This window comes from Haemorhous mexicanus, chromosome 20, assembly GCF_027477595.1.
Source record: "Haemorhous mexicanus isolate bHaeMex1 chromosome 20, bHaeMex1.pri, whole genome shotgun sequence".
In the NCBI taxonomy this organism is placed as follows: Eukaryota; Metazoa; Chordata; class Aves; order Passeriformes; family Fringillidae; genus Haemorhous; species Haemorhous mexicanus.
Window position 1 is genome coordinate 2,022,886 of NC_082360.1, and position 26,043 is coordinate 2,048,928.

Here is a 26,043-nt window from a genome sequence, read left to right on the forward strand (position 1 = left end):
CAGCACTGGCAAGCTGCAGATCCCGTGGGGAAGGTTTTTGAATAAAAAATCTGGTGTATCAGATAATTTGAAGTAGTATAAAGCTGAAATAGAAATAGCAGTAGGTTTGTCTGTGTTTTCTGTGAGGTTTTTGGAAAGCTCAGGAAAAAAAAGGAGAAACCAGTGAATTTCTGGGAAAAAAGTCCATCAAGGGCCCTGAGGCTCCTGCAGGTCCTTTTCACAATGTGGGGGCTGTGGGGAGCAAAGTGGGGGGAACATTGTTCATCTTCCTTCAGGACACATCCACACTAAACCCCTTAATCCTTCCACCACACATCCCCTGAATTGCACATGGATGGTTCTCCCTCTGGCAAGACAAAGCATCTGCTCACCGTCCAAACAGACCATTACTGCTCACCAATCCCTGACAACCTTTAAGATTAATCACATTCTGCTTTGTGGAGTTTCCTTGGGACTGGGAATTATATTTAGGAAGTCCAAGGCTCAGGCACATGTAGTGAAAGCCCTCTATCAAAAATGTAAGTAAACTTTCATGATAACAAAGGCAGTTTCTTTTCACTTCCTGCCTGTATGTAAAAAAGCTGAAGTTCACCTATATCCCCTATTCTATCTGGACCCTATTCTGGTTCAAATTTATAACAGACTAAATGATCCAGAATGGTGAGGAATTCTCAGTGAGGCTGGGGAAGATTTTCCCACCAGTCATGCCAGCCCTGAATGCCTCTGTGAATCATGAGATTCCAGTGTTTTGTCCACTGAAAACTCATTCTGGAGTGCTCCTGTGTCCATTTCAGAGACCAGACCACAGTTCAACATTTGGTGGGACCAGGTGACAAGCTGGGGAGAAATTCTCTTCTACTGGGACCATACCTGCTCAGTTCCCCTTCAGGAAGGATTTCCAGAGCTGCCTTCATACACCATACACACACCATGTATGGACTAGAGTGAAGACTGGGAATGACAACATCTGGGGAAGGAATGACTGTCCAAAGGGCTGTGACCTTCTGCAAGACCTGCAACAGAGTCCACACTACAAGGAAAAGTGGATGAAAGGCAGTTTGTCAAGAGCAGACCAAGACAGATTAACCTGTCATCTTCTGCAGATGAGACTGTCCAGGCAAAGGAGCTGTGGCATTCCTGATCTAGCTGGATCAGAACAGCCAGGATCTGGAAAAAATCCAGCAGGAAAACTGCTGTGAAGGTGGAAACCAGGCAGGCACTGAGCACTGGGAGACAGGGAAAGGAGCACTTCCCACCAGACAGCCAATCTGCCAGCTGATGCCCTTCAGCTAGCAGGGCTGCAGGGGCCTTTGCTGCTCAAAATATTCTGGCAGTGTCTGAGACAACAAGTGAATGACAAACATATTTAGCGAGTTCCTCTGGCTGACCTGGCTGGAAGGCACCAACCTCCCTATTTCTTTTCTGTATCAGCCACACGTGTTACTGGCTCAGTGCTGACAGGGAGGTAGTTTGATGGAAAGAAAATGAATCAAAATAAAAGAGAGAGAAACCAGCCAGAATGGTGGGTTGTGATCAAAGTGTCCAGCTGAGAATGTCCTTAGAGAAATATTGGTTAAATCTTTGGCACAGGGGAGCCAAATTTGTTTATCTGGGACATTTCCCAGGTCCAGATGTAGAGAACAGGCTGTCAAAGGGCAAACCACAGAAAACTGTTCTTTCCTGAGTGAAATGAAGATGTGTTTGCACACAGAGCTCACCCTCAAGTGGCAGTGCAGATAGCAGGAGAGGTGGGAGGATATTTGGTTTAAGATAGGAGAAGGTGTGTGCAGACACTGCTGCCACACAGCCTCAGACATCATTGAGGCTGAGCCACTGCCAGGACAATGCTCTGGGCTGGCCTGTAGGTCCTGGCAGGTCTGTCCCACCTAAAAGCAAGTGGGTGGCTCACTAGTGCTCCTTGGGTGCTGGCCAAGGGCAGAGGGAGGAGAAGTTCTGAAGGAAGAACATGAGGCTGGCACATTTTGGAGAGGGAAGAAGCTGACTGGGACTGATGGCAGGCCTGAAACACCACCCACTGCCTTTGGGGTTTTGGAGGGGCCAGCAAGGTGTCATATCAGAAAAAGGAGCAAATAGGGTGGCAGAAATGTGTGGCAGCTGGGCAGACATGGTGACCCCAAAGCAGATTGTCTCAGGTCTGGAGCAGAGCAAAGGTTTGCTGCATTGGCTGAGCTGAAGCTCAAGAATGTCTTGCCCCCACAGTAGACTTGGCTGAGGCTGTACAGGGTATTTCTGTGTCATCAGGGTCTTACCCCATGCCAGTACAGTGTTAGCTCATGAACTCAGCATTGTCTTGCCTCTTGATGAAGACTGACAACACTTCTCTCATTGTTGCAACCCTGGATGCTGAGAATTTTAAACTTTCTGTGCTGAAAGGCACAGACCCACAAAAGAACACTGCAATTGACCTGAGGCTGTGGAGAAGGCTTCCAAAATGGAATGACAGAACTGGGATTATGGGTGTGTAGTTGGTTAGAAGAGTGTGATATCGCAGGGTGCAAAACTTTGAGTTTGGGGTTTTAGAATATAGAAATAAATATGAAGCAAGCTGGAGGTTTTAGGGTGGAGGCAGATTGTTCTTCTTTACCTTCTTCTTCCTTCTTCTTCATGTGTTTGGGTGATGTTTTGTAATTGGGCAGAAAAGTCCACATTACAGGCTTTGAGGGATCACTTATTGGGTTAAAAGGGAAAATAATCCAGGTGTCAGTTCTTAAATGCATAGTTTAGTTTTAAAAGACCTTGTACCAAGATATTGTTGGCCATTTTGTGCCTTGCTGATAAAAGGCTGCAGAACTCAGGGTTGTGAGGCTGTTTCACTGATAAGAAATAATAAACACCAGAGTCCCAACATGAACTACTGTCTCAAGTGCCTTCAATCCTGACCAGAGAAACCAATATCTGATGATCTGAACTCTCTCCCAGCCATTCTTTCTAAGACGCTCTCTTCCCACCTCAGCATTTATATAGAATATAAATTTATTATAAATTTCTATTATTTTAATATATAATAGATATAATTTATATTATTTAATTTCTATTATAAATGCATATATTATTTATATTTAGCCTTCAGTACACATATACTTCAGGAAAATCATAATTTTGTTTATAGGAACTGATTTTTGCTTTACTTATGCCAGCATACTTTACAAGCATGGTGATTGTTAACATTCCACTTCCTAGGAAATATAAAAAAAAAGCCTACTTTCTTACCTCAGAAAGTGCAGTCACATTTACATCCAGTTGAGACAGTTTTTGCATGTCCTCATTTCAAGCTGGGGACAATGTACAGTGCACTGCCTGGGAGTTTGAATTTCTTAACAATAACTTATTCCAGGTTTTTTTGCAAATATAACATCAGTGTTGAATTCTCTGAATTTATAATGTTTATATTTATGACAAATTCCATTCATTTTTTGCACTAAAATAGTAACTATTTTTCATCTCATCTGCAACCTTGTTCTCTGTGGATTTTTCTGTCATTGAGAGCAGGAGGCTCCCTTATAGCTCTTCAACAGCAATATGTGCTCTCTTTTTTTGTTGTTGTTGTTCTTTCTTTTTATTTATTTATTTATTTTTTTTTTTAATTTAAGACATGTCTGTAGGCCTCAGACTTGGATAAATAATGGAGCTTGCTATGGAATACATTAGGTTTTGCACCAAAGTGATGTGCATGTCCCTCTGGTGTTGTACAGCTACCTGATGCCAGGTAATGGACAAATTCATAGTACAAAAATTATGTTTAGATGTAAAATACATCAAAGATGTTGTTTCTGACTCAGAAAATCTCTAAGCAACACATCAGAGAGGCTGTGGAAGCATTCTTAGCAGGATCACTACATGTTATGTTTACATATTCTAACTGGGAACCCTCTCTTGGCAAGGGTCAGAGGAAGGAGGAACAAAGATCTGGATACAGGTGTTCTTATTTATTAAAGAAACTCCCCTATCCAAGAGGAGTTGGACCATTCTGTGATCTTCTCATCAAGAGCCTGTCTTCAGGATGCCTGAATTCCCTTTCCTCCTTGGAGAATATCAGCACTGCAGTGCTTTGCCCAAGCTGCATTTCTGGTCAGAGCAGACTGTTCCCATACACATCCTTCCTTCTGCCCTGCCTCGTTGAGCCGGGCTGCGTTTGGCTTCCGGCATCGATGGAATCCAGCCCTGCAGAGATATGTGGATACAAGTAATATGAATACAGAGTAATATGTATTAATCTGACTAAGGTAAGCAATGCAGACAACAGTGAAATCCACGTATCATATCCAAGATCTGTAAGTAGAGAGCTCTGTGAAAGGACAACTGTCATCAGACATATGATGTCCTCAGAATAAGTTGAAGTATGCTTCCAAATGTCACTGTGCTCACCCGGGGAATGGTTTTCCCTTGCTCCCTTAGCTCAGATTCATGGAGCATCCATGGCCTTACAGTTATTAGTGGTTACCCTCATTCCTCTAGTCATCATTAGCTGTATTTCCCTCCTTAGGAATCTTCTCGTATTATTTATAGGCGATTTATTCACATAGCTAGGAAGACACCAAAATTTTCTAATTATATCTAGTAACATCACTTTCCAGTTTTCAGTACATTCAGTTTGCCAGACAATGCTTTGCCAAAAACAAGGTTTGCCAGAAATGCTTTGCCCAAAGACAGAGGAGGCATCTGCAGCATGCGCTGACCAGACCTTATAAAAGAGTCCTTGGATCTGGGCTGCTCTGTCTGCAGAGGAAATTCATGGTAAGTGCATGTCTGTGGTTGGCAGAAAGGCACAGTGTCCCTGCAGTCCCACTCCAGCCCTGCTGTCCTGATGTATGCACATGTACCTGGAAGGATTTGATATTTGTGTCCTAAAGCATGTTGGTATTTTCACTTTGTGGCCTGTCTGTGGAATTGTGTGCAGTAATAATGAGAGAGTTCCTGTTTCTGCTTTACAGCACTGGTCACCTCCCAGCCTGCAAGGCATCTTCTCATAGCATAAGAGGTAAGAGCCACATTTGCTTGCATTTAAGGGATAGAAAAAGATGGAAGATTTCTGTAGAACAGATTTCTTCATGGTGACAAATCCCTGTAAAATTTTGTAGGCAATTGCTGTGTATGAGTTCCTGGCCAGTGCTCTGCTATAACTAATAAATCATGCTGATGGTTGGGCAGGCTGCTCACAGCTAGCAAGGTTTCATAAGTGGCTGTGCTTGAAGACACAGCCACTATGTAATGCCAGGAAATTCTTGGGGATTCCTTATGCTTAATTATGGAACAGTGAGGTAAATGATCTATTCTGGCATGGAGTCCAGACAGACAGGCAGTGCTAGCCAACAGAACAGAATGTTGCAAAACCTTACAGACTTGTGAATTGTAATTATTACTGCATATGAAACTGGCCAATAAATGTTATGAAAATGCTACCCAAATTATACTCCTGGGTTATAATCTGCATATAGGCCTCCTATTGTAAACTTGATAAAAATGCAAAAATAGCTATCTAACTAAGCAAACAACAAAAAGGGAGAGGTACTGCTCCTATTCCTCTAAAAGAAGACTGAGTAAAATGGAAGATCTGCATGCTACTAGGAGTAGCTGCAAATATTTGTTATGATTTTGGTTATATACCTAACTAAAAGTTATGACATGACATCTTATCAAGCTGCCTAACTTCCTTGGAATTCAGATACTTTCTATTACTGGCCATGTGGTATTTCTTTGGAAGTCCAGTACTGGATTTAAATATCTGGCTTTGATTTATAAATTCTTCAACTGAGGTTTCTAGCTTTGCCTATAGTCATTTCCACAAACAATTAACATAAGAAGAAACAGTTGGTTGTGCAGTATTTTAACCTCATGAGTTATGTGTCCTTACATGCCAGTTGCTCACATACTACTGAAATCATTTGGGATGAGAAGCAAACAGTTCTTGTTAATGATGCAGAGCATCAGCAAAAGACATTATGATAGTCCTCAGAACAGCTTCTGGACCATGAGCAACCCAAATGATGCATGGAATGCATCCTCAGGAACGGTAGATGACAACAAACAGAAACTTGCAATTATGCTACAGAGCAATGTTACCCTGGAAAAGATCCTCAGAAAGCTTCATCCTGAAGCTGATAGGAACCTCACAAATCCTGCATGTGAGAAAGAATAGTCCCATGCAACAGAATATGTGGTATTTCACAGCTTTGCAGAAAAGGGTCATGAATTTGGGTGCAAATGTCCTGTGTGCCTTTGGGGGAGGGAAGGTCAGCAGCACATTGTCAGACACCCATGAAAGCATGGTCAGCAGCTAAAGACAAGTGATTCTTTCCCTGCATTCAGCTCCCCTATCTGGAGCATTACCTTCAGATTGGTGCTTTCTGGTGACCAGATGGTGACATTCTGGAAGGAATCCAGAGAGCTTTCAAGATGAGTAGGAAAAAATGATGTATGAGAAGAGGCTGCAATGGTGAGATTTGTCTACACTGGGGATGAAATTAAAAAGTGATTATCTTATTGTTGTCTTCAACAAAAAGAAGATGCTTATATCATAGAAAGAGGCAGACTTCTCAGATGGGAAAAGTGAAAGGCTGAGGGATAAAAACCACAGGTTTCAGCCACAGAAATTATGATTAGGCAAAAAATAAGGGGAAAAAATCACTACCAGGGTCATCAGACATTAAACTGGGATACAAAGGGACTAAGAAATCTCTATTCTTTGACATAATAAAAACTTCTCTGGAAAAAGCTGCAGGAACCTGCTTCCAACATTTGCCCTGGTTGCACAGGAAGGTGAATCAAAGAACTACTCAAGATTCTTCCCTAATCACACTTTGTATTACACTGTGAGGGTCTATCAATAAAGTGTGTGACAAGAAAATACATTGACTCATTTGGGCAACATATCTCCTCCTCCACAGTGTTCTCAGTGGACAAGCCCCTCCATAAAGTGCAGCCATGTCTTCGGACGCTGAGATGGCCATCTTTGGGGAGGCTGCTCCTTACCTCCGAAAGTCAGAGAAGGAGAGAATTGAGGCCCAGAACAAACCTTTTGATGCCAAGACATCTGTCTTCGTGGTACACGCAAAGGAATCCTTTGTGAAAGGGACAATCACGAGCAGGGAATCGGGAAAAGTCACTGTCAAGACAGAAAAGGGAGAGGTGAGTCAAAAACAAGAATGAAGGAAAACATATGATACTAACATTGAGCTTTTCAGAGAGACATATGGATCTTTCATTTCCTTGACAGACCCTGACCGTGAAGGAAGATCAAGTCTTCTCCATGAACCCTCCCAAGTATGACAAAATCGAGGACATGGCCATGATGACCCACCTGCACGAACCCGCTGTGCTGTACAACCTCAAAGAGCGTTACGCAGCCTGGATGATCTACGTAAGTGGCAGCAGCAGCTTCCTCTGGGCAGCCTCAGGAGCTGCTGGGCCAGGCTCAGGGGAAGCCAAGGTGCTGTGTCCCTTCCTTGCAGACCTACTCGGGTCTCTTCTGCGTCACCGTCAACCCCTACAAGTGGCTGCCGGTGTACAACCCCGAGGTGGTGTTGGCCTACCGAGGCAAGAAGCGCCAGGAGGCCCCTCCACACATCTTCTCCATCTCTGACAACGCCTATCAGTTCATGCTGACTGGTGAGTGGCTCTGTCTGCCTCAGAGGCATTGAACCATTAAATTCTCTGAAGTGACTATCTGTCTCAACAAAGTGAAGAGACTTTTTCAAAGCTTTCTTGGATCTGACACACGCATCAGTTGGAGTTTACTGTCTTCATAGCATTGTTTCTACTGTTTGAAATTAAAGATATCTCTGTACTCAATGATGTGTTTTGGAGGTTTGCTTGATTAAGTGAAGCTGACATCAGCAAAACATTAGACTTACCTGACTATGTTTCATTCTTTCTCTGTTGTTCACGGAGTTTTAAGTACTGTGTTTCTGCCTTGTTCACAGATCGGGAGAACCAGTCCATCCTGATCACGTAGGTACCCCCCTGCATGGGTCCCTGGGGGCTGCCCGGTGCCAGGGCACCTCCTGCCTGACCACGCACCCTCTGCTTCTCTCTTGGCTTTGGCAGCGGAGAATCCGGGGCCGGGAAGACTGTGAACACAAAGCGTGTCATCCAGTACTTTGCAACAATTGCAGCCAGTGGAGAGAAGAAGAAGGAGGAGAAGACATCAGGCAAGATGCAGGTGAGTCAGGAAGAACTGACTGAATGCTTGGACTGTCATTGCCCTGTCAACCAAACACAGTCACTGAATAATGATGTCCCTGCAGGGAACGCTTGAGGATCAAATCATCAGTGCCAACCCACTGCTGGAGGCCTTTGGAAACGCCAAGACCGTGAGGAACGACAACTCCTCACGCTTTGTGAGTTTTTCATTAGAGAAGTTGTCTTTTATATGGGAACAAGGATGTGAGAACATGCTGTCACTTCTGAAGTGTCAAAGTCAGATGACTGTACTCATTAAACTACTATTTTCCGTGTATTTTTGCCAATTAAAGTGGACTATCTAATTAAAAATACATCCTTAGAAGTACAATACAGTATACAAAGGGGGATAATTTAAATATGTTATATTATCTATATAATTACTTCCTATAAATATATATACACATATTCTTAGTGTCTGTCATACTGACTGAAGACACAATTTGGTGGAAGATGATGTAAGAGAGAAGAAGGGGAAGAAGGGGCATACAGGAGAGCAATTGCTGGATGGAAATTTACCTGGCCTTCATCAGACTAGCAAAAAACCAAATCTCTGGGTTTTAGGCACAAAACTGGGCAGGTGTATTAATCTGACTGTTCAGACCTTGATATAAGTTCTTTAGAAAGGGGTAGGGACAGGGTTCCTTCAATACATCCTACCAGAAAACAAACTACTCTATGGAATGTTATTTTGATCATTTTAATGCAAAAAGCCATTCATAAGCTCTGTTAGATTAACTGTGACTTCCTTGAAAAATCACAATACCAATCCTCAGTCTCAGATTTAAGCTCCTTGTTTTTGGTGTGTTGCCTCTATCTCTACAACTCAATAACAGCTGACTTCCATTTTCCACAAGACCAAAATTCCTCATTTAACTTTTATACCACCAGAACCTGCCTTCACAGCATGCTTTCTGATTAGAAAATGGCTTTCAGTATATCCATGTGTTGGAGTTGCAACATAGGTGACCCAATAAAATGCTCTATTAATGCTCTTCTCATTCATGTGCATTAATGGTTATCCATTAAATAGTAGTGGATATTAAATTCAGATCTAACTAGTATTGTCAATCTAGAGAACTTCCTGAATCTGTTTTTGTCCTGTTTTGCTTTTTTAAAGAAAAAATAAAAGTGAAACAACTTCTAAGTTTGAAGCATGTCCTCTGTGGAAAATGTAAGGCCACATGCTTATAGTCATGGTGAAATTTCAACATGTCTTTTTTTCTTTCCCCTCTAAAAGGGCAAATTCATTCGAATTCACTTTGGTGCCACAGGCAAGCTGGCTTCTGCTGATATTGAAACATGTAAGAAACCACCAGACCTGATCCCATTCCTTCCTCCCTTTCCACCTCGGTGTTCTCTCTCAGGTCTGACTCTGTCCTACCTTCCTTGCCAGATCTGCTGGAGAAGTCCAGAGTCACTTTCCAGCTCAAGGCGGAAAGGAGCTACCACATCTTTTATCAGATCATGTCCAACAAGAAGCCGGAGCTAATCGGTATGAAGTATTATGAATTGTTTGATAAAATCTGAATGTGTTTAATATTTATCTTCATTCTCACACCCAGATACATCCTATTCCTCTTTACAGACATGCTCCTCATCACCACCAACCCATATGACTACCAGTTTGTGAGTCAAGGAGAGATCACAGTTCCCAGCATTAACGACCAGGAGGAGCTGATGGCTACAGATGTAAGTGTCACAGAGCATATTGGTGTGGTGAAACTTCCTTATAATGGCCTGGAGGTTTATTTGAGTGATTCTGTTGCCAGAGTGCCATTGACATCCTGGGTTTCACTGCTGATGAGAGAACAGCCATCTACAAGCTGACAGGGGCTGTCATGCACTACGGGAACCTGAAGTTCAAGCAGAAACAACGAGAGGAGCAGGCAGAGCCTGATGGCACAGAAGGTATTAAAGCTTGTAGAACTCCTAATAACAGATATGGTTATATAGCTGGAAGTTGGCAATCATGTATTTTCTTTCCTTCTGTTTACTCTCACAAGTGCATAAATCTCAACTTCCAGACTATTCATGCTTCTAAATTTCCCTTCAAGATATCACAAAATTTCAGTGATGAGACCAACAGCTATGTCTCAGAGGATATCCACTTTCAATTATCACTTCTCCTCTGTTGCTTCCTCCCTCTCTCTTTGTGTTTAGTTGCTGACAAGGCTGCCTACCTGATGGGTCTGAACTCAGCAGACCTGCTCAAGGCCCTCTGCTACCCCCGAGTCAAGGTGGGCAATGAATACGTGACCAAGGGCCAAACTGTGCAGCAGGTAACAACAACCACTTGGTGACTGGGAACCTCAGTCTTGATTTACTCTCTCCCTTTGGCTGCTAATTTCCTTCTGCTCCATTCTGCTTTGGTTTAGGTATACAACTCAGTGGGTGCCCTGGCAAAGGCTGTCTATGAGAAGATGTTCCTGTGGATGGTTGTTCGCATCAACGAACAGCTGGACACGAAGCAGCCCAGGCAGTACTTCATTGGTGTGCTGGACATTGCTGGCTTTGAGATCTTTGATGTAAGAATTTCAGGTTTGAGGGCTGCTCTTGAAGGGAAAGATTGCTATATTAGAGGACTTGCAAGTAATATTCTTCTGAAGGTTTAACATGCTAGTCATTTGTGATTTTATGTAGAAAAAAACCCCAGCCATTTTCTTTTCCAGAAGAAAACCAAATCCACAAAAGCTCCATCAGTACAAGCACAGAGTCATGTTGTTTGTGCAGAAGTAGCAAATAGAATTTTATATGTTGTAATACTACAAATGTTTGAGCTTAATGTTAAAGATTAAATAACCCAAAATATTTTGGATAAATTTATAACAGAGCTTCTGGAGCAGAGCTAGGAGATGCATTGGCAAATATAAAATGCATTAAAAGATGTTCAAAAAATTTAAAGAACCAAGAAATGAATAATTATTTGTTTGATAAGACAGATATCAAGGGTTTTCAATTTGGAGACAAGAGCACGCACTCGTTTGCTGAATAAAAAAATGTCAAGGTATTTTATAATTTTAAGAGATTCACTAAAAAAATCTGCTCCAAAAAACTTCCCTCATTTTCATTATGTAGGTATTTCTTTCTGAAACTGCATATAGGTTCTTCTGTTATGGTGTGGTCCTGATAATACAGTTATGTTTTAAATGGGGAGATTTATAGAGGGTGAAGGAGAATGATGAAGAACTGAGCATATTGATGAGGGTGGGTTGTTGTGGTTTTTTTCCACTGAGCAGTTCAACAGCCTGGAGCAGCTGTGCATCAACTTCACCAATGAGAAACTGCAACAGTTCTTCAACCACCACATGTTCGTGCTGGAGCAGGAGGAGTACAAGAAGGAGGGGATTGAATGGGAGTTCATTGACTTTGGCATGGACCTGGCTGCCTGCATTGAGCTCATTGAGAAGGTATTTCTGTAATTCACAATGTCAGCTATTTCCAGAAATGCATTCATTTTATATATATTTCTAAATGCAGCTTGAAATGGTAAATATGATACTACAGGTACGTGAGTTTGTATTCTTTTACAATTTGCTGAACAGAACAATGCCAGAGAGCAGTAATATTGTCCCACTCAAGAAGTTATTTCATCTCTGAATCTTTCTGCCTTTTCACCTTGACCTCCCTCTTTCCTTGTGCTTCTCCCAGCCCATGGGCATTTTCTCCATCCTGGAAGAGGAGTGCATGTTCCCCAAGGCAACTGACACCTCTTTCAAGAACAAGCTCTATGACCAGCACCTGGGCAAGTCCAACAACTTCCAGAAGCCCAAGCCTGGCAAGGGCAAGGCTGAGGCTCACTTCTCCCTGGTGCACTATGCTGGCACAGTGGATTACAACATTGCTGGCTGGCTGGAGAAGAACAAGGACCCTCTGAATGAAACTGTCATTGGGCTGTACCAGAAATCATCTGTGAAGACCCTGGCTTTACTCTTTGCATCTGCTGGAGGAGAGGCAGGTCAGTTCTCTGAAATGTCATTTCTTTGATGCACGGTGGTTGGTCCTCAAAGCAACAGATGTTTCATTATCTTTACTTTATCAGAGGCTAGTGGTGGTGGTGGTGGTGGTGGCAAGAAGGGAGGCAAGAAGAAGGGTTCTTCTTTCCAGACCGTCTCAGCTCTTTTCCGGGTACGTAAACACCTTTTCTTTTCATATATGCACAGAATTATTCTGTATTTTGAGCAGGCTCAAACACAGGAGAAAAAAGGAAAAAAAACCCCAACAATCAACCAACCAACCAACCAACCAAAAAATATTCTAAGTATATCTTCTCTTTAGACCACCATTGGAAGCAAAAATCCCATGGAATGAAAAATGACACTGTAAAAACCTAAATTTACGCTTAATATAAACATAAAGTTTTTTCATAAAACATGCCCGCTTTATATGTTTCATTAGGTTGATGGTAGGTTTTTTCTTGTCCTACAAGGTGAGGTTTAATGCTGGGAATCAGAAGGAACTGACGAATTGATTGAGGCATTCTCAGCTGACAATTTTCAGCCCAGTACATCTCCATCAATTGGTCTTTCATGTGAAATTCAAGGAATGCAATGTGGTTTTTTTCCATTTTTCTTATAAATGCACACTAAATCATGATCCCACAGGAGAATCTCAACAAGCTGATGACCAATCTGCGGAGCACTCACCCCCACTTTGTGCGCTGCATCATCCCCAATGAGACTAAAACACCTGGTAAGAGCCCCAAGCTGAAAGATCCTTGCTCTGATGCATCCATTCCCCTCTGCACTGCAATCTGTGCCACTCATTTGTGCTCTGCATTGCCAGGTGCCATGGAGCATGAGCTGGTGCTGCACCAGCTGCGCTGTAACGGCGTGCTGGAAGGGATCAGGATCTGCAGGAAAGGGTTCCCCAGCAGAGTCCTCTACGCTGACTTCAAACAGAGGTGAGAGCTATGAAATTTAGAGATAAATCAAGAGTCCTCACCAACTTCTCTCCAACACATGACTGAGTTTGCCAGGGTCTCTAAGTATGGAGAGATGAAATTCCAACTTCCTCAGTCTCATGTTGCTGCAAACACTGCTCTTGGTTTCAGTAATGAAAGAATGTTCTTATGACTGGACATTGTCTTCCTCCTATTTCCTCCAATTCCACAGATACAAGGTGCTTAATGCCAGTGCCATCCCTGAGGGACAGTTCATCGATAGCAAGAAGGCTTCTGAGAAGCTTCTTAGTTCAATCGATGTGGACCACACCCAGTACAAATTTGGACACACCAAGGTACAAACCCCCCCATTCTCTGCCTGCCTGGGCTTTGCTCTCTCTACCTGACAGTGATGTGCTGCAACGTTCCCTCTCTCAAGGTGTTCTTCAAAGCTGGGCTGATAGGGGTTCTGGAGGAGATGAGGGATGAGAAGCTGGCACAGCTCATCACCCGCACCCAGGCCTTGTGCAGAGGCTTTCTGATGAGGGTGGAATACCGGAGAATGGTGGAGCGCAGGTACACCTTCCTCTTCTTCAGTTAAAGTCATTTTGCTCATGGAAAAGTTTTGACACTTGTCAGACTGAGAATATTCATTGCACATTTTAATTATTCCTCAGGGAATCCATCTTCTGTATTCAGTACAACATTCGTGCATTCATGAATGTCAAACACTGGCCATGGATGAAGCTGTTCTTCAAGATCAAGCCCTTGCTGAAGAGTGCAGAGTCTGAGAAGGAGATGGCAAACATGAAGGAAGAATTTGAGAAAACCAAGGAAGAGCTTGCGAAAGCTGAGGCAAAGCGGAAGGAGCTGGAAGAGAAAATGGCATCTCTGATGAAGGAGAAAAATGACCTGCAGCTCCAAGTGCAATCTGTAAGTATCGTTAGTGTATTTCTTCCAGGTACCCTCACAGCACATAACGCTCATGTTACACAATAAATTGTCTGAGGAAATATTATAGTTTGAATAATGGAAGGTAGAATTCAGACCAATCCGTGTCACCATTATAATGGGAGTTTCTAGCTTGGAAATGACTTTCGAAGCATGTGTGCGCAAAGATCTGTTTCCTCAGGCTCACAATATAACATCCAGTGTGGTCACTGGAGATATAGAATTTACAGTTAGCAGATTCTGTGGAGCAATTAATTTGACAGCTTTCTCTGGTTTCAGTTAGTTGCCCAAAGACCTCTCTGCCCTTTTATGTGACGTTATGTCACCAGTCTTTCTGCAACCACTTTTCCAGGAGGACAAAAAAATCCCTCGGCATTCTGTCACAATCCTGTATGTACATCCTAAGTCCATTGGGAGATCAAGGGATTGGTCAATATTTAAACATTACCTTGTGTATTTAGATGTTTGCTACACAGATCCAAATAAACTCAGGTTCAAATTGAAATCTCTGATTGCACCTAGACTATATATCCATTCATATCACTCAAAGGAAATTAATTCAAAATCCGTCTTGCCAAGAAAAGCTCATTAAAAAAAAGAAAAAAACCTCTACACATTTGTATACAGTACTTAACTTTCAGAGAAAGTAGTCAAAACTCTTGAAAATAAAAGTACTATGAGATATTATCATCTTATCCCTAAGAAAAATAGGAGGGAATAATTGATGAGAGTAAAAAAATGAAATTGAAAAAAAATCTCTGATTTAAAAGAGTCTGTGCAAAAAACAACTTCCTAAAAGAAAACAAAAAAGAATAATTCCATGTTTCTTTTCCTCAATGAGAAATATCATTTCTCTATTCAGCTTTTAAAAACAGTTGCAATTAGCAAACAAATCCATGTTTCTCTAATAGGAAGCTGATGCTTTGGCTGATGCTGAGGAAAGGTGTGACCAGCTCATCAAAACCAAAATCCAGCTGGAAGCCAAAGTCAAGGAGGTGACTGAGAGGGCAGAGGATGAAGAAGAAATTAATGCTGAGCTGACAGCCAAGAAGAGGAAGCTGGAGGATGAATGTTCAGAGCTGAAGAAAGATATTGATGACCTTGAGCTAACACTGGCCAAGGTGGAGAAGGAAAAACATGCCACTGAAAACAAGGTATGAGGTAGAACCTGTCACTCGCACTCTGGAAAAGGCCCCTGTGCTACTACTAGACGTCTAAAACTACTTTATTTACATTTGCTCCCTTCTTCTCAAAGGTGAAAAACCTGACTGAGGAGATGGCAGCTTTGGATGAGACCATTGCCAAGCTGACAAAGGAGAAGAAAGCCCTCCAAGAGGCCCATCAGCAGACCCTGGATGACCTGCAGGCAGAGGAAGACAAAGTCAATACTCTGACCAAAGCAAAGACCAAGCTGGAACAGCAAGTGGATGATGTAAGCACACAGACATAGAGAAGGAACAGGACAGGTATGGAGTCCAGCCTGGCTGGCAGAGCCCTGATGGTCTTGTTGTGTTTAGCTGGAAGGGTCCCTGGAGCAAGAGAAGAAACTGCGCATGGACCTGGAGAGAGCAAAGAGGAAACTGGAAGGAGACCTGAAGCTGGCCCAGGACAGCATCATGGATTTGGAGAATGATAAGCAGCAGCTGGATGAGAAACTGAAGAAGTAAGTGTGGCTCTGGGGCTCCTGAGTGCTGGGCTGCAGTACTTGTCTCTTTTCTTGGAGCTCTAACATGGTTCACTTGGCCCAAAGGAAAGACTTTGAAATCAGCCAGATCCAGAGTAAAACCGAGGATGAGCAAGCCCTGGGCATGCAATTTCAGAAGAAGATCAAGGAGCTGCAGGCAAGTGTCTGTTCCTTCCCCTGCCTTGCTCAGGCTCAGCTCAGGCAGGAGGAGGGCATGGCTGTGAAGGGTCCCTGCTGTTCTGCAGGCCCGCATTGAGGAGCTGGAGGAGGAAATTGAGGCAGAGCGAACCTCTCGCGCTAAAGCAGAGAAGCATCGCGCTGACCTGTCCAGGGAGCTGGAGGAGATCAGCGAGCGCCTGGAAGAAGCAGGAGGGGCCACAGCAGCTCAGGTGGAGATGAACAAGAAGCGTGAGGCCGAGTTCCAGAAGATGCGCCGTGACCTGGAAGAGGCCACGCTGCAGCACGAAGCCACGGCTGCCGCCCTGCGCAAGAAGCACGCGGACAGCACAGCTGAGCTGGGCGAGCAGATCGACAACCTGCAACGCGTGAAGCAGAAGCTGGAGAAGGAGAAGAGTGAGCTGAAGATGGAGATTGACGACTTGGCCAGCAACATGGAGTCTGTCTCCAAAGCCAAGGTACACAACTGTGGGCTCGTTGACCCAGTGGAATACAACACAATCCTTGCTCCTTGCTTTTTTTAAAGTGTAGATGGTTAACTCATCGTTTCCCATATGCTGAAACACAGGCCAACCTGGAGAAGATGTGCCGCACTCTGGAAGATCAGCTGAGTGAGATTAAGTCAAAGGAAGAAGAGCACCTGCGCATGATCAATGACCTCAATGCTCAAAGAGCTCGTCTGCAGACAGAGTCAGGTGAGATACCCACATCTACATGGGCAGATCAATAATGTCCCAGAGTTATTGCAAAAATTACTCTTCTTGGCACGTGGCTTTTTCAACACTCTTTGTGTCACATCTACTGTGAAATGCTTGAAATGGGATTGTAAATTTCAGCATGGAGTAAAAGCTATCTGGTTTTACATCTCCAAATGTTTTCAGTGTCACCATCAATGTCATTAAAACCATTTTGTGTCATCAAATTTTCTCAGGTGAATATTCACGTCAGGTGGAAGAGAAAGATGCTATGGTTTCTCAGCTGTCAAGAGGCAAACAGGCTTTCACCCAGCAGATTGAGGAACTCAAGAGGCATCTGGAGGAAGAGATAAAGGTGATTCCTCCTCTCAGAGGGTCTCCAGTCAGTTATGTGACTAGTGACATACATGATGAGAAAGGAAAAAATATTTCATGTAATTTGGTGCAAGTCGTTTCCTGCTAACTTTTAACTTGAGTTTATCCAATATTCCTTTTTTTCAGTCCCAGCTTCTTTCCACATTGAGTGCATGGCTGTCCATTTGCATAGATGCATGATCAAGTGTCCAGTTAATATTCAGTCATATTTTCAGGGATATTTTTTTTCCATGATCCAATACCCTTGTTGCTGCAGGCCAAGAGTGCCCTGGCCCACGCCCTGCAGTCTGCTCGCCATGACTGTGACTTGCTCCGGGAGCAATATGAGGAGGAGCAGGAGGCCAAGGGGGAGCTGCAGCGAGCCCTGTCCAAGGCCAACAGCGAAGTGGCCCAGTGGAGAACCAAATACGAGACGGACGCGATTCAGCGCACGGAGGAGCTGGAGGAGGCCAAGTACGTGGGGAAAATGAGGAAGGGTAGCAGAGTGGGTTAAGACCAGAAATTCTTAGAGACCACTGTGACATTGTCAGGAAGAGGTCAGTGTTCTCCTTGGGGTTAGGGCAAAAGGAGAATAGCAAATAAATTCCGTAATGCATGTGGCGTTGGAGAAAAAAATCACAGATAAACATGTAGAAGACAGGGAGTGGCAGAGAGAGAGGGAAAAGCCCATCAATCACCTGCCACAACTTTCCCTTTTCTCTTAAACCATGAGATATGTTTAACACAGGAAGAAGTTGGCCCAGCGCCTGCAGGATGCAGAGGAACATGTTGAGGCGATCAATGCCAAATGTGCCTCCCTGGAAAAGACAAAGCAGAGGCTGCAGAATGAAGTGGAGGACCTGATGATTGACGTGGAGAGATCCAATGCTGCCTGTGCTGCTCTGGATAAGAAGCAGAAGAACTTTGACAAGGTCTTTTGGCCTCCAGCACCAGCCCTCCTGGCCAGAGCAGGGCCCCGTGATGGCCACAGCCCTACTCACCCTCCGTTTCTCTTCAGATCCTGGCAGAATGGAAGCAGAAGTATGAGGAAACGCAGGCTGAGCTGGAGGCCTCGCAGAAGGAGTCGCGCTCTCTCAGCACAGAGCTGTTCAAGATGAAGAATGCCTATGAGGAGTCCTTGGACCACCTGGAAACAATGAAGCGGGAGAACAAGAACTTGCAGCGTAAGTCCCTGGCCCTCTGCTCCTCCCTGGTCTTTCTCACAAGCTTGTCTATCTGCCACACTTCACAGCTCTGGGCCTGCAAGGATAAGATCTTGCTTGGCACCTTGCTGCACCAGAGCCTTTCACCATTCATCTCTCTTCCTGACCATGGTGCTTTCCTCCCTTCCTTGCAGAGGAGATTTCTGACCTCACAGAGCAGATTGCAGAGGGAGGAAAGGCAATTCATGAGCTGGAGAAAGTGAAAAAGCAGATTGAGCAAGAGAAATCTGAACTGCAAACCTCCCTGGAGGAAGCTGAGGTAAAGCCTTCTGTGGTTAGCTGATTTGTTACAACACAGCTCGGCAACTTCAAGTAACATTTAAAAAAATTCTATGCACTGAGAACTGACCAGAGGCATAGGAAGCAGGTTTTCTTCAGACCAGTAAAATCGTTGAATCCACTGGTATGCTTTTTTCTTTCCTTTCTGCAATCTCAGACCTCTGGTTATGCATTATTCTTTGTGATAACAATTTATGTAAAGTTGTTGACATTGCTATTTTTTATAATTAACTGCATTTTATATATTTTTTTAGGCCTCCCTGGAACATGAGGAGGGAAAGATCCTGCGCCTGCAGCTTGAGCTCAACCAAGTGAAGTCTGAGATCGACAGGAAGATAGCAGAAAAAGATGAAGAGATTGACCAGATGAAGAGGAACCACCTCAGAATTGTGGACTCGATGCAGAGCACCCTGGATGCTGAGATCAGGAGCAGGAATGAAGCCCTGAGGCTGAAGAAGAAGATGGAGGGAGACCTGAATGAAATGGAGATCCAGCTGAGCCATGCCAACCGCATGGCTGCAGAGGCTCAGAAGAACCTGAGGAACACCCAGGCTGTGCTGAAGGTATGGCATTACAGACCAGGTGCTCACGGGTCTCTTCCACAGCTGCAAATATTTATGTTTTACTCTTCTATCTTTTCCATATTAATATGAAAATGGAAAAAACGTAACTAGGAAGGATATGCCTCCCAGTCTCATTTATCTCTCTTTCCAGGACACTCAGCTGCACCTGGACGATGCTCTCAGGACACAGGATGACCTGAAGGAGCAGGTGGCCATGGTGGAGCGCAGAGCAAACCTGCTGCAGGCTGAAGTTGAGGAGCTCCGGGCAGCCCTGGAGCAGACGGAGAGGTCAAGGAAATTGGCTGAGCAGGAGCTTCTGGATGCAAGTGAGAGAGTTCAGCTCCTCCACACTCAGGTAAATTCTAGAATTGAAGATATATAACACCTACAGTATTTAGAGAATTAAAGTCAACAATAGTTCTGTTTTCCTTTTTCAATTTTAATACCACAATTAGTCTTCAGCAGTCTACCATTGCCATTTATCAGTTATTTGGATTTTTCATGTGAAACTGTAACAAAAATATAAATAAAAACAGGTAATTTGATTTTTCTATAAATGGTGTGAAGCAACTGGAGAAAAAAAAATATGCTTTTTCCTTCAACAGAACACCAGCCTGATCAACACCAAGAAGAAGCTGGAAACGGACATTTCCCAGATCCAGAGTGAAATGGAGGATACCATCCAGGAAGCCCGCAATGCTGAGGAGAAGGCCAAGAAGGCCATCACAGATGTGAGTTGGGCTCTCCTGGCATTGATGATGGTGAATGTACTCTCCCCAAAATATCTCCAGTCCCAAATTGGCTTTGACCATTTGCTCTGATCAGGCGGCCATGATGGCAGAAGAGCTGAAGAAGGAGCAGGACACCAGTGCCCACCTGGAGAGGATGAAGAAGAACCTGGACCAGACAGTGAAGGACCTGCAGCACCGTCTGGAAGAAGCTGAGCAGCTGGCACTGAAGGGAGGGAAGAAGCAGATCCAGAAGCTGGAGGCCAGGGTGTGTAGGGCTGGGGCTGTGCCTGAGTGAGCGTGTCCCTCCTTGGAGAGACATTGCCAGGGCAGCTGCAGGGATGGGCTTGTCCTTGCAGGTGCGGGAGCTGGAAGGGGAGGTTGATGCTGAGCAGAAGCGCAGCGCTGAAGCCGTGAAGGGTGTGCGCAAGTACGAGCGGAGGGTGAAGGAACTCACCTACCAGGTAAGGCAGGAGCTCTCCTTCAGCTGATGCACCTTTATTCCCCCAGTCGAAAGAGGTTCTCAAGGACTGGAAGGATAAATGCTATATTATGGTATGCAGAAAGCAATAATTCACTCTTTCCACTCTGCCAACACTCTAGTCTGAGGAAGACAGGAAGAATGTCCTGAGGCTGCAGGATCTGGTGGACAAGCTGCAAATGAAAGTGAAATCCTACAAGAGACAAGCTGAGGAAGCTGTGAGTATTGCTCAGGGAAATAAAAAGCATTGCTTCCTCCGGGTGTCCCACAGGTGTCCAGGAGAGGAATATCAAAAGATTTTAAAATGTTAAAAATCATCAGTTGAGGAGGGGAACTTTGACATTCAGATATACCTTCCCCAGCACATGAGCACTAAAGAAGTGGGAGAATAAGTACAGAAATGACAATTTGAAATTATGAAATTGCTCCTCATGTGTAACACAGTCCTGGTGAAGCTTGTCCCAGTAGGGTCCTGAGAAGGGGAGGATGAGGAGCTCTGTGTGAGGCTGATGTGTGAGCAGTGGTGGGAGGGGGATGGAGATTTGCAGCCCCACCAGGCTGACTTACAGCAGGAGTGAAATCCCTGCCCTGTGCTCCTCACCACTGACTCCCTTTCCCCACACAGGAGGAGCTGTCCAATGTCAACCTGTCCAAGTTCCGCAAGATCCAGCACGAGCTGGAGGAGGCCGAGGAGCGGGCTGACATTGCAGAGTCACAGGTCAACAAGCTCCGAGTGAAGAGCCGGGAGTTTCACAGCAAGAAAATAGCAGAGGAAGAGTGAGGATGTCATGAGGCATCAAAGTGACCTGAGGGCTGCACAAAATGTGAACCCTCTGTCACTTCTTTCTGCAGTGAGGCTTTATAAATTAGTCCATGTCTAAAGACAAAAACTGTAGATTCCTTTGCATGAAAAGCAGTAGTTATGTTTTAGTTCTGCAGTTATTTAGGTGATGATTGTGTTCAAACAATTAATATTCAGGAGTAAACTCCTGAATTTTCTTGAGTATGATTCAGAAACTCTAGTACTCCAACTACAGCAAAAGTAATAGGCATGAGAGCAAACAAAAAATTTTACACTGTATTACAGTGTTTCCCAGAAATGGATTTGTGATTTAAAGTTAGAATAAATAAATATTAAATAAATAATGCTTTTTAGGAGCAGAAATTGTAAGCCTATGTTTTACAAATTTACAAGCATACATATCAAAATGAACTGTTTTTTTTTTTTAACACTGGAATTGAGAGCAACTCTGTTAACATGACACCATAAAGAAATCTCAAAGTCTGGCGCCCTGAGAATACAGAGAAGCTCTTAACATGGTGTTTCCACACTGCCAAACAGTGCTTCCTGTCTTCCTTTGGCAGCACTGCATGAGCTTTGTTGTGTAAGGAAACTGAAAACTGGATGGAAAAAAGTAGCTGATAAACCCTGGCTTTTTTTTTTTTTTCATCCTGCATGGGTAACACTGCAGAATATAATGCATGAGCAGGACAAAAATGAGGAAAAGCTGCCCATGAGGAAGAGCAAGGCAGGAATGATGTTTCCCATTCCCGGCCATTCTCATTCAGTGCCCCCGTAGGGGCTGTGCAGCCTGAGCAGGTGGTGAGTCTGGAGAGCACAGGTACCTCCACCCTGAAGCAGAGAGATCAGTGCCCACTGGGACATCACAGTGACATTGGAGCTTCCTTTGACTGGAATAGGTGTTTAGAGGCAACCTGCACAGCAAGAGGCAGCTTAACAGACCATTCACCAGACCCTGGCACGTCAGGAAGCTGCTGAGGGAAGATTCTACAGGCAGATGTAGAGAATGGTAAATGAGACTTGGCTTTGACTACAGGGACACTTACAGGTCCATCAAGGTCCCTGGATATCTCCACACCTCTCTATTTACAGGGAATACGCCAAAGAACTGTGAAATGGCTGGGGAAGGGAGCTGGAATTTCTGCACAGCTTTTTGCTGTCAGTGTGTTTGCAGCAACAGCTTTAAGGACTGGGAGGTCCTCCTCCTCCCAAACACACTGAGGTTTACGCCCACAGAATCCTTCCATGTTACAACTAAATATGGAAGTAGTTTGCTAGGCAGCAGCTAAATATATTTAAGGAAAAGTTGATGCCCTGGGTTGACTCTTGTGTCACTGTAAGTGATGCTCTTCAGAGACATCATCTCTATGTGTGAAGCTGTGAAAACTTCATCAGTGCCAGTGATATCTGGGCAACAAGGAAAAGAAACCTTGGGTACCTTTATAGACATGCTGACAGAGTAGTAAATATCACAACTTTGGGGACCATGTTTCAGTGCCAAAACTCTCTGTTCCCTTTGGACAATATTACAATCACCCTCCAAAATGAACAAGCTGCCCTGACTGTGGAAGAATCAGATGCACTTGAAGCACCTGAGACTGTTGGGGCTCCTCTCTCACCTGTATTTGTTACTGTTTTGGCCTGAGGATTTGTTACTAATGCTCATCTGATGAAAGGTAACATTGCAGGTTCCTTAAGAGACAACACCTGGGGCCAGAATTCCAACTGCACAGGTGGGAGAGGGAGAGAAATCACACACATTGCACTGTGCTGAGCTGGCCTTGCCACCAGCCATCCTGGAAAGCAGGGCTGGAGACTTGCTGGAATCACAGTGGAATAGTAAAGGGATGAGTAAAGAAAACCAATTTCTCTTCACTTTTGATTTGCTGCCTTGGCTGGAGGACAAGGAGTCATTTTGCATCAACACACTATTTCTGGAGTCAGGCTGCTTGTGATATAAAATGTGCTGATGCACAGGTAACTGATCTAGGAAGAAACATGGGTCCATAAGTGGTCTAAAGAGACAAGTCTCAGAGAAGGTTTAAAATAGATGCAGCTGATGAGCTCCACTAGAGCTGCTGCCCCATGTGGACTGTGGAGTTCTCTGACCTTCAACAGCTTGGGCATGGACAACTGTGTCTCCTGGGCACCAAAGCATCAGCACTTTAAGAGGCACTAAGACATGGAGAAGGTATTTCTGACCTGAAGACACAGGTTCCTCACAGAGGCTTCTTGCCAACAATTCATCTTTCCAGTTCTCCAAGTACTCATTGTCTATGCCCTCAGCCCACAGTAACATTGTCTTGACCAGAAAGGGCTTTCTTCCTCAACAGCAGAAAATGAGGGGGCCAGGGAGTGAAGGACAGAAAGGAAAAGAGAAAGCAGAGGAGGGAGAGGCAGGTGGAGCAGGAGAGGGAGAGTAGAGGAGAAGTGGGTTGGGTAGATACTGTGAGAAAGAAATGGAGAAAGAGAGTGAAACACAGAAAATGTTAGAGAAAAGAGAGGAAGGGAGGAAGATACTGAGAAAGATGAGAAAGAAAGCAAGATTGAGAAAAAATTGAGATGGGGAGCAAGAAAAGTCATGAAGAGGAGGGGAGAAAGAGACAGAACGTAGAGATGGAAGGAAGAAAAAGAGAAAGGAAGACAGCAAACAATTTAGCATTGTTTGGGTTTTGGTACCTGACAAACTGACACTGGACTGAACTCTGCTGCTTTTGATCACTGCTCTTGTGAGCCCCCTGTTCACCAACCCATATCACACCCAACACCCTAAATGGGTGCATTGCTAAGAAGAGTAAGAGAGTGCCTTAATAAAAATCTGCTCTCTGAATCTCTGCTCTGTCCTGGCCCTGCAGGCAGGTCTGGTGCCTCCTCACTTCCCAAGGCCTTGTGAGCAGTGATGTTGAAAGAAAAGGCAGAAAACACTGAAGTGGGGCAACTTGGGAAAGCAGAAGTGCTCATAGGGACTGGGAAGGATGAGGAGAATGTGGGACACTCTTTGGAGAGAGGAGAGAATGGGTTCACACTGCAGGCTTTGCGTGACATCCAACTACTTTGCAAGCTGGTAATACTTCTAGACACAGAGTCTAAATGTGGTGGTGTTCATGGCAGACACACAAGCCAGTGCCCAGAGTATTAGAATTTAAGCTAGGCAGGAAGTTTTTCCAGCTTTAAATACTCTTGGAAATGTTCGTAATTTCCTCCTCTTTTGGTATTCCAAAACACATTTTAATGTTTGTGCCATCCTGAAAGATACCTGCCTCGGTTAGCCAAAACTCTGGCCTAAATGAAGAATGGACTATGTCCACATTGCAGTACAGAACTTCTGAAATCAATCTGGGAGATGCTTAGAATTAACACAGAGAAAAATCTGTTTTTCCTAGGAGTGATTTGAGATTGTGAATGAGCCCTTGTGGAAGTGAGGGGAAAACTGGCATGAAAAACATAATACAACATAACCCACAATAGTTCTGTGTGTAACTGCCTGAACCTTACTGTTGCAGGAGGTATTATGGGTGTTAAAACTGATTTTTAGGTCATAGGTAACTGGTAACAATTCTTAAGAAGAGTACAGCCTCATCTCAGACAAGGATAATATGCAGGCTTCTTTCAAATAATGGCATTCAAAAGTTATCAAAAACAGATGCATTCATGGCACCTGTTATCTCTCAGTGATTTCAACTGCTCAACATGTTCTCCGATGTTTTCTGGGAGGAGCAGTCACTTTTTCAAAATTGCAGTATTTCAGTAACCCTGATTCCCTTTTGGTCCAGATCCTTCTCCACCTTCAACTCCTTTCCCACCTGTTGCCTTTCTTCTTGATAGCTCCACCCAGCACCACCCAGCCTGCTCACCCCACACACCTGCTCTGTAACAGGAGCTCCTCAGCTGCTTTGCTGAGAGATGGAAAGGGCATCCTGAAGGTCGTGTCCTCATCCAGGACCCACTCTCCAGCTCTCTTCCATGGAGCTTTCCTGGAAAGACAGGAGGAGCCTAAGTACCTGCGCAACTTTGATACTCACTCAGCACCTGCCCAGGTGTTCTATTTTTACCTTCTGCTCCACTTCACAGTTGAGTGATGCTGAGATATCTTTGGAGTTGAAGTTTCTCTCTTCCTTCTCTCTGTTCTGAAATACACAAGTGTGAAATGTTGTACAGGCTTATGCGGCATATGATGCCCTACCATTAAGCTTTACCTTAAATGGTTTGAAAAATTAACCTTGAAGCAGTCTCAAGAAAGTAGAATGAGGGGACAGAAGGATCTTCAAAGTCCCTCCATGTTTTTGTGCGTGGGACAGAGCAGTCTTCACAAACAAGTTCTAGCCCCAGAAATACTAGCTTACTTTGCCATGGCCAAAACTTCCCTGTACCTATTCTGTATCTCTCCCCCTGAATATTTTTAAGATTCTGGGGGTTCTGTTTTACTCAAAAATCAATTAACCCTTCCAGTCTTACCTCATATGGAATTTCTGAACCGCACAGCACTACAACACCACTTGGACTGGACACTTCCTGCAGGGGAGCATGCATTTCACCAAACCCATGCACTTCATTAGCCAACAGCAGAAAGGGATGTTAGGTGAAGGAAAGCGTGTCCTACCATCTCCAGAGTCCAGTGCCCAGCTGCATCTTAAAACTGGGAAGTGTTGGGATGAGAAGCCTTGCTCTGAATGATCAGCGTTTCAGCAATTCTCTTTCTTTGGTGCTAACATTCCTGGCAGCTCTCGTTTTACACAGAGGGCAGCAGAAGTGCTGCTGCAGCAGGAGCTGAGCATTCCCTGTCAGAGGGCTCATCAGGGGCCCACAGAGCTCACTGATGCCTCCAGCATGCCCTGTCATACTGACAGCATGGCTGACAACAGCACAGGCAAGCTGAAAATCCCATGGGGAATGCTTTTCAAATAGTGTTGCTCTGTATAATCCCCAGATTTATAAAATCTGACCCCCTTTTTTCCTTTTTTTTCTTTCTTTTTTTTTTCTTTTTATGGAGATCTTGATGGTTTTCATTACTTGTGTATCACAGTT

The 26,043-nt window shown here is 44.2% G+C and overlaps 1 protein-coding gene and 1 long non-coding RNA gene across 4 annotated transcripts; one reads left to right on the top strand and one right to left on the bottom strand.

Moving 5' to 3' along the window:
* Positions 1–3,926: 3,926 nt before the first annotated feature.
* Positions 3,927–25,733, bottom strand: LOC132336704 (uncharacterized). 2 transcript variants are annotated; one of them, XR_009488926.1, is made up of 7 exons: positions 25,619–25,733; positions 25,071–25,145; positions 24,882–24,992; positions 17,944–18,089; positions 7,872–13,951; positions 7,034–7,123; positions 3,927–4,182 (listed from the first exon to the last, which is right to left on the bottom strand). It is a non-coding gene; the product is annotated as an uncharacterized LOC132336704 (long non-coding RNA). The 2 variants fall into 2 exon arrangements; XR_009488925.1 differs by lacking the exon at positions 17,944–18,089.
* LOC132336699 (myosin-1B-like) lies at positions 6,910–21,360 on the top strand. 2 transcript variants are annotated; one of them, XM_059864476.1, is made up of 38 exons: positions 6,910–7,146; positions 7,235–7,378; positions 7,470–7,626; positions 7,941–7,968; positions 8,065–8,179; positions 8,265–8,357; positions 9,440–9,503; positions 9,596–9,694; positions 9,788–9,891; positions 9,972–10,110; positions 10,363–10,481; positions 10,578–10,727; positions 11,439–11,609; positions 11,851–12,157; positions 12,242–12,327; positions 12,804–12,891; positions 12,985–13,102; positions 13,314–13,437; positions 13,521–13,657; positions 13,759–14,014; positions 14,944–15,186; positions 15,288–15,464; positions 15,550–15,695; positions 15,783–15,873; positions 15,962–16,351; positions 16,462–16,588; positions 16,825–16,943; positions 17,220–17,416; positions 17,691–17,874; positions 17,961–18,126; positions 18,300–18,424; positions 18,699–19,007; positions 19,159–19,362; positions 19,613–19,738; positions 19,833–20,003; positions 20,095–20,199; positions 20,339–20,434; positions 20,842–21,360. In XM_059864476.1, exons 1-38 carry the CDS (start codon positions 6,943–6,945, stop codon positions 20,995–20,997), a joined length of 5,835 nt encoding a protein of 1,944 aa, XP_059720459.1. In that variant the 5' UTR covers positions 6,910–6,942; the 3' UTR covers positions 20,998–21,360. The 2 variants fall into 2 exon arrangements, with proteins under 2 accessions (XP_059720459.1, XP_059720458.1); XM_059864475.1 differs by having other exon boundaries at positions 12,804–13,102.
* Positions 25,734–26,043: the final 310 nt, after the last annotated feature.

What these genes read in the sequence shown, in the direction of transcription:
- LOC132336699 (XM_059864475.1), top strand. Translation starts at nt 6,943, where the DNA reads ATGTCTTCGGACGCTGAGATGGCCATCTTTGGGGAGGCTGCTCCTTAC. An exon ending in AACCAGTCCATCCTGATCAC is followed by an intron (nt 7,969 to 8,064) that starts GTAGGTACCCCC and finishes TGGCTTTGGCAG; the next exon opens with CGGAGAATCCGGGGCCGGGA. An exon ending in TACGCTGACTTCAAACAGAG is followed by an intron (nt 13,103 to 13,313) that starts GTGAGAGCTATG and finishes CCAATTCCACAG; the next exon opens with ATACAAGGTGCTTAATGCCA.